This window comes from Pimephales promelas, chromosome 2, assembly GCF_988280905.1.
Source record: "Pimephales promelas chromosome 2, fPimPro1.hap1.1, whole genome shotgun sequence".
Lineage (NCBI taxonomy): Eukaryota > Metazoa > Chordata > Actinopteri > Cypriniformes > Leuciscidae > Pimephales > Pimephales promelas.
In genome coordinates, this window is record NC_142770.1 from 43,473,844 (window position 1) to 43,482,127 (window position 8,284).

At 38.8% G+C, this 8,284-nt stretch overlaps 1 protein-coding gene across 1 annotated transcript; it reads left to right on the forward strand.

Moving 5' to 3' along the window:
* The first annotated feature begins 3,815 nt into the window (after positions 1–3,815).
* Positions 3,816–7,810, forward strand: LOC120478167 (G2/M phase-specific E3 ubiquitin-protein ligase). Its single transcript, XM_089122634.1, has 4 exons — positions 3,816–3,960; positions 4,107–4,261; positions 4,516–4,754; positions 7,486–7,810. Exons 1-4 carry the CDS (start codon positions 3,871–3,873, stop codon positions 7,734–7,736), a joined length of 735 nt encoding a protein of 244 aa, XP_088978760.1. The 5' UTR covers positions 3,816–3,870; the 3' UTR covers positions 7,737–7,810.
* The last annotated feature ends 474 nt before the right edge of the window (positions 7,811–8,284 follow it).

The window sequence follows — 8,284 nt, forward strand, 5'->3', positions numbered from 1 at the left end:
CGGCAGAGAAACCAGCCCAGTGCAGTATCGTCTCGTATGTATTACAGATGAGGGACCAGTTGGAGACATTTCGGACTTTGGCCAAAGAAAATCTACAAGATGCTCAGAAGAAACAGAAGGTATGGTACGACACTCATGCCAGAGAAAAGAACCTACAACCTGGGCAGAAAGTTCTTGTAATGTTACCTTCAGATACATGCAAACTGTTGGCCAAGTGGCAGGGTCCATATGTCGTAACACGCAAACTTGGCCCTGTAACATATGAGATTCTGTGTCCTGATAGGAAGCGTCCTAAACAGATCCTTCATGTTAATCTGTTGAGGGAGTTTAAGGAGCGGGGGCCTGAACCTAAAGATCATGTGGTACTGATGGTGCGGACAATCGTGGAAGAAGAAGATGAGTTAGAAATGGAACCAGTCCGACCTTCAGCTGAGAATCCTGGTCGTAATTCACATCTAAGTGAACAACATCAACAACAACTCGCAGAGGTGTGCCAATCTTTTCCATCTCTCTTCCAGGAAAAACCGGGGCGTACCGAAGTGATCACCCATAACATCATCTTGAAAGAGGAAGTTCCCATTCGACAGAAGCCTTATCGAGTTCCTGAGAGGATGGTAGAGAAACTGAAGGAGGAGATTGACACAATGTTGGAGATGGGAATAATCGAACCTTCGCAAAGTGAGTGGTCAAGTCCTATACTTCTGGTTCGCAAGAAAGATGGTGGACTGAGGTTCTGTACAGACTTTAGAAAACTGAACAGTGTCTTCTGCTTTGATTCCTATCCAATGCCTCGAATAGACGAACTGATTGAAAGACTGGGTAAAGCGTGTTACATGACTACATTAGACCTATGCAAAGGATACTGGCAAGTGCCCCTTCACCCCTCCTGTAAGCCATATACTGCTTTCCGTGCTCCTACAGGGCTCTATCAGTATAATGTAATGCCTTTTGGGTTACATGGAGCACCGGCAACGTTCCAGAGACTTATGGACAATGTACTTGCTGGGTGTGACCAATATGCAGCTGCATATTTAGATGATGTAGTGATATACAGTGGAACATGGCAGGAGCATTTAGATCATCTTAGAGATATCCTAGGACGGCTTCAGAGAGCTGGACTCACCATTAATACCACCAAATGCTCGTGGGCACAAACAGAGGTGAAGTATTTGGGATACCTCATTGGCCATGGTCAGATTAAGCCACAAGTGGAGAAGCTTAAGTGTATTCAAAACATTCAAAGGCCACAGACAAAGAAACAAGTGAGATCGTTCCTTGGTTTAATTGGGTGGTATCGCCGTTTTATTCCCCATTTCGCAACCCTGGCTACCCCATTGACTAACCTCACCAAAAAGAGTGCTTCTAAGTTTCACTGGACAGTGGAGTGCGAAGGAGCTTTCACAGCACTTAAAGATATATTATGTCAAGAAGCAGTTTTGCAGAGCCCTGATTTCTGGAAGAAGTTTCTTGTGCAGGTGGATGCCTCAGATGTCGGACTGGGAGCAGTTTTGGCCCAAGGAGAGCCTGGGAGTGAGAGGCCAGTCTTGTTCTTGAGTAGAAAGCTCTTTGATCGAGAGAGAAGATATTCAACAATTGAAAAGGAAGGCCTTGCAATCAAGTGGGCTATTGACTCTCTCCGATATTACCTACTTGGGCGGGAATTCACCCTGCAAACTGATCACCGAGCTTTGAAATGGATGCAAACCATGCAGAATAGTAATTCGAGGATACTGCGCTGGTGTCTGGCTCTGCAACCGTATAAATTTACCATTGAGCATTGTCCAGGTAAGAAAAATCTCATTGCTGATTACTTATCACGGTTGCCCGACAAATCTCATCCTGAGAGGGAGGAAGGGAGAAATGTGATGAAGTGAGGTATGTAACTTTCAATTCAAAGAACCAAACCGTGGGTTTTGTGCTTAATATAATTTTATTTGTTGTTTGTCTTACACATGTCTCGAATGAAAGGTGTGCATTTCATTGCGATCCATTGTATGATGGTCTTAGCTGTTTGTGCCTGTAAATGAGAAAAGGTGAATGTAAAGTATACAAATAATGATTTGTTTGTTAATGGTGAATCTTTCTGTCTTACCTTCTCCCTGGAACTTCCTGAAAGGAGGGGCTCGCGAACAGGAAGCCTGATTTATACCACCCAAAGGAGGAGGAGTTCAAGTATTCAAAATGTTGAATGTTCTTACATTGAATGCATGTCTTTTAAGATTCTCGGTGGTTTTCATGATGAAAATAGAGCTTAAAAATGAAGATGCTAATATCAATGTTTGAATGTTGATGTTAAATATGATCTTATAAATAAGTTATGTAGATTGTATTTGAGACAGCCTTGCCATTGGTACGTTTGAATTTGAGGGGAGGAGCCTCAACTATAAAGAGTCTGATTGTTTGGACAAAAAGAGAGAGAGGAGAAGAGAACAAACAGTGATTGTTGGGCCAGTAACCAACGTGTTTGATTTATCCTATGTAAATTTATTTTGATATGGTTTTTTTTCCTTTTTGTTTGTATTTTTTTGTTTTTCCTGTATTGGAATTTTGGTGGAAGGAACTACATTACACTGTTTGGAGCATGCCCTGACAAGAAAATTAAATCACCTTTGTGAGACTTCAGAGTTTTTTCCTTTTCTTGCTGCCTGCCTGGCCATTGCTAAGACTGTCTTTACCACAGTGTTGCTCTTCAGAAATCCTACTTTGAATGGCATAAAACGCCAAACATTGAATTTGTTGGTGAGATGGCCGAAGATTATGGTGGACCACGTCGTGAGTTTTTCAGGTGATTGCTGATTTTAAAGGGTTAGTTCAACCAAAAATGAAAATTCTGTCAGTATTTACTCACCCTCATGTTGTTCCAACCCCGTAAGACCTTCGTTCATCTTCGGAACACAAATTAAGATATTTAAGATATTAAGATCGCTCCTGCATACAGTCCATAGGCTTCTTGAGGGACTGGCTCTTGCTGACCTCGAAAAGTCATTAAAGACATCGTTAAAATAGTCCAAGTGACTACAGGGGCTCAATCTTAACTTTATCAAACGACGAGAACACTTTTGTGCGCAAAAAAACAACAAAAATAACAACTTTATTTCAATTATTCGTTTATTTCACCCTCTGCGCGAATCAGGTTACTAGTTTAATAGCGTAAGCTTCTGTTATTGTACGTCACACGCATCACACACACATGACCAGCGTCGGCCAATAGTGAGCCTACGTGTGACGTAGCTCTACGCAATCACACTACGTTAACTGACTTACAGGCTCATGGAGAAGGAAGTGAATAGTTGAAATAAAGTCGTTATTTTTGTTGTTTTTTTGCGCACAAAAGTGTTCTCGTCGTTTGATAAACTTAAGATTGAGCCCCTGTAGTCACTTGGACTATTTTAACGATGTCTTTAATGACTTTTCGAGGACAGCAAGAGCCAGTACCTCAAGAAGCCTATGGACTGTATGCAGGAGCGATCTTAATATCTTAAATATCTTAATTTGTGTTCCGAAGATGAATGAAGGTCTTACGGGGTTGGAACAACATGAGGGTGAGTAAATACTGACAGAATTTTCATATTTGGGTGAACTAACCCTTTAAGTTTTTACACCCCAAAAAAACACCCCCAAAAAATAGGATGTAGTGTTTTCATGAAATGTGACATCTTTGTCTTTTTTTAAAAAGAATTCTCATGAGCGAAGTGCAATCCTCCCTTGGCATTTTTGAGGGGAAACCTGGAAACGTCCTCTTTTCGTACAATCAGGATGCACTGCAGCAGAATAAATTCTACACAGCAGGAAAGCAAGAAGAATGGACCTGCATGGTCCATTCTTCACAATGGACCTGGGATTAAATGCCTTAATCATCACCTTTTCGAAATGATGTGTGGTCGGAGTCAGACCATAGACCTAAGCACGTTTGAACTAGAAACTTTACATGACACAGATATACAACATCGACTGGAAAAGGTATTGATAAATAACAGCAAGACCCGTGTAGTCTAATCGGCTTTGTGTAAAACACTGTCATAGACAGAGTGAATGCATAATGAGTAGAATATTTTGTCATAATTATGCATTTTAACAATGTGTTTATCAATTTGAACAAAATTTAGATTTTACAATGTAAGACCACAGCGGAAATGTTGGAGGTCAAAATGGAACTGGGGGACTGGATTGCTGAATGTGGGATCCCCAACATATATTCTGCATTACTTGCTGATTTCCCTGCTATTTACCAACAAATAATCACCCACTACATGTACCACAGGTTATGTATTTTAATTATTTATACAATGTAAATATATGGTTCGCTAATTATTAAAAAATACTAGTTTTGAGAAAAGCGCATTTTGACAACTTCATGTCACTGCCAATGGCAAGAGTTCTTCAAATGTCATTAATTATGTCATTTTAGCCATATTTTTTTTTATAAGAACACACATTTTCTGGTATTATCACAAAAAAGATGTTTGAAATGCAATTAAATACCAACATCTTAAAAGATAATTGTTTTCATTTTAGGGTTTCCAGCATGATACAGCAGTTCATCGCCGGAATGAATGCTTGTGGCAACATGTGGCAAGTTGTCCAGAGAAACTGGGAAACCTTTGCACCACTCTTCACTCATACATCTAAAAAGCTGTCACGGAATGATGTGCGAGGACTCTTTGATATTAAATGGAGTTTGCAAGGCAGCAACAAAAGAGATCAAGAGGAGGACACCATCTTTCTTTGGGAGTGGTGGTTGATGTCAATTGAAAGTAAGTCATTTGTGTAAAATGTATTATGCAAATGTTGCAATAAACTATTAAATTATGAAGGAAAATGGGTAGCTTAACTTGAGAGCATGTAAATGTGAATTTGAAAACTTTTACAGTAGATATTCATACTTGTACACTACAATTTACACTCACAGCTCCAATGTGAAATGTTCAGTGTTGAGATTTGCACTTGCAGAAAAAAGTCACAAACCTAGTCTCAGAGGAGTCGTTTTATTGGTTGGCACCTAGCCAATGAAATGGGACTTTTTTTGTATCACAACACCCCGCCTCAGCAGTGTTGCCAGATGTACGATAATTATCGTATTTGTACGATAATTTTGACCTCTGTACGATGTACGATCAATAATGAAAAAAATCCCATAATGTACGATAATTTCAGATTTTTGTGATCGGGGGTCATAATCATAGTGCTTCTATACTCATTGATCTAGCTGTTGATTTACGTCATGCTTGTGAGGAGAAAATGAAGGCGAGAGAGCACAGTATGAGGGAGAGACTGCGTGTGTGCGTCTCCCCCGCTCCCGTCATCAATCCAGTCGACTCTCTCGGCAACGCGTCATAGTTGGGGGGCGTGGTCGGCGTGGGGGAAAGCAGCGAATGTATTTGAATGACAAAAATGTCATATTGCGAGTCATTGACGGCTGCCGACCGGCAACGGTACATTGCAAAATGAACTGTAATAGGTTATGATTGCCTTTATTTAATTAAAAACTGGGTCAATGACCCACCAAATGGCCGGAGGTGTCGTTTCCAGACTGTTATCTGGTTGAATCTCCAGGTAAGACATCGCGGTAGCTACTGGTAACATAAGCCTAACTCAATCAACTAAGTTTATATAAGTTATTGTAAGTCCACAAAACCTTGTCACTTAACAACTGTACGTAACCTTCACTCCAAACTATTAATCCTTTTGTAAAACGGTGTTCAGTAGTAACCTCGAAATTGCCGACAGGGTTTTGCTGACAGAATCCGAATTCTCACAGACTGCACTCTCACTCTGTATTGAGCTGATAACCTTAAGCTGATAACGCTAATGTGAATGAGACATCCCTTAGGAAAAACGAATCTTGTAGTATTTTAGGACAAAATATTATACAATATTATACAAAATATTACGTAATTCCTTTTATAAAAATACTATAGTATTTTACAGAGGAAGCTATTACAGAACATCAGAGAAGTATTATAGAATGTTATAGATATATAATATTCTATCTATAATATTTAATATTATAGATATTATAATATAGATTATATATATTGTTATAATCTATATTAGATTATAATCTAATATAGATTATATATTATATAACCCCCCCCCCCCCCCCCCCTTTTTGACGTGTGTACGATCATTTTCTTCCAAATACGATAATTTTGAGCTTCTGGTACGATACTTTGATATTTTCAATCTGGCAACACTGCGCCTCAGGTACATTCTAAAATGGTAATGTTGCTTAATGCACTAAGAAAGTGATTTAAAAAAAAGTAAATGATATTATAAAACTCAATAAACACCAAACTAAAACAGCATACTAAAACCCACAAACATAATTATAAACTTCAGTGTTTATTTTTGTGCAACATGGACATCAGTGTTTAATTTGTGTGCCTTAACCAACATTTGATTTATAGCCATATGTAGCCTGCCTATTCCTTCAGTTGCGAGCCTGTGCGCTTTAACTGGCGTTTCAGGGTTAGGCCCAGCAGGTGCACACGGACTGGGTTCGGTAATGAAAGGCTTTCAATGACAAAAAATAATTCAGACTGACAAAATAATAAAAAATACATTCTTCTTCTTTTAAATAATAATAATAATAATACAAATAATAATAACGACATTTTTCTTCTAAATAATAACAAGTGTCATTAATACAAAAAATAATAAAAAGAATATTACAAATTGTCATGCAATTATTAATGTGAATGAATGGTACTCCACATCACATCATCATCATCATCACTATTGTACACCCCAATACATGTGACATGATTCGAAATTGAATGCTAATTTAAAAGACGTGCTATAAAATAAGGCATTGTGATAGGTCATTTCGGCTCCACGTCAGAGAAGTGTCTCTTTGCCGTCTTCCTTGTGTCTGTGCCGTAAGATAAGGGTGTGGGGGAAGCGGAGACGTGAATATTTAGGGGCGTGTTATTCTAATGACGATCGTTTTCGGCCGTGGGATTTATCAAGGGCAGGCATTGCGCACACCTGGATTTCAAAGGTACGCACAGCTTCATAAATCAGGTGGTGAGAGGAGTGTAAGCATAATCTTACGCCAACCTGTTTCTATGCAAGAATGATAATGACTTTGTCATCTTTGCAGGACCGCAATATGAAGTGCGCAAAGTAATATATTTTAGCAACTGTGTGAAAGTGAAGTACGGCTTTTCTGTACATAGTATGCTGTTTTAATTTGGTGTTTACTGATTTTTAGAATATCATTTACATCTTGTGTAATATAACTGATGCACTAAGCCATGTTAGCATTTTAGAACTTCCCAGAGGCATGGGTGTCGTGACACCATCCCGCACAAAAGAAGTCCCATTTCATTGGCCAGGCGCCAACCAATAAAACACTAATATGCTGTTAACAAGTTCTCTAATTCACATCTACATGCTCTCCAGTTTAGCTACTCATTTTCCTTCATATTTAATCACAATTCTAACCCAGGTCGAAGTAACATTTGTATTTTTCTGTTTATATAGATAACGAACTAGATGTTACTTTGGAGGACCTACTCATCTTTGTTACCGGAGCAGATTCTGTGCCCCCACTGGGTTTTCCACACAACTGTGAAATACAGTTTTATGATCAAGAACCTGGAAGCCAGCGATTTCCATTCTCTTCCACCTGTGCCCTCATTTTGTATCTGCCAAGAGGCATTACAGAAGAGGCCATTTTTAAAGACTTAATGCAGATGTCCATTAAAGGTTCTGTGGGCTTTGGAAAAGTCTGATTAGCTTTCCCGAGGCAATAATGCATGTAGGCTACAGCAAAATGTGCCATAATGTCTATGAAGACATGTCGTTGTCCTTTCAGGTATTCTTTATTTTTTATGTGGTTTCTCTGTTCCAGTGGCAGGAAAGAGTGCATGTTCCTGATAGTGTTTGAACTAGAGCAAAATTGTTTGAATTAACTTAATGTGACCCTCTTGGTGAGGACAGAGGTTCGCTGGGAATACCCATACGCCAAAGAGTTCTGGCTTTTCTGAGGCTATGGCAAAATGTGTCATAATGTCTTTGAAGACATGTTGTTGTCCCTTTCAGGTATTCTTTTTTTTTTTTTTTCATAAGGTTTCTCTGGGAGAAAATTGTTGTTCTGCAGTTTATTTAACCATAAATGTGTTTATTTGTAACCTGGCTTGTCCATATTTTATTTTATGTTGTTTAACTTATATTAAGCATTAGAGACTTCATCTAGGCTACAGCTGGTTAAATAAATGTATGCAACTGAGGAAAAAAGACTCTTTGTTTGTTTACTTGTTATTGGGATGATTTAACCAAA

What these genes read in the sequence shown, in the direction of transcription:
- LOC120478167 (XM_089122634.1), top strand. Translation starts at nt 3,871, where the DNA reads ATGATGTGTGGTCGGAGTCAGACCATAGACCTAAGCACGTTTGAACTA. An exon ending in ACCCACTACATGTACCACAG is followed by an intron (nt 4,262 to 4,515) that starts GTTATGTATTTT and finishes TTTTCATTTTAG; the next exon opens with GGTTTCCAGCATGATACAGC. An exon ending in GTGGTTGATGTCAATTGAAA is followed by an intron (nt 4,755 to 7,485) that starts GTAAGTCATTTG and finishes CTGTTTATATAG; the next exon opens with ATAACGAACTAGATGTTACT.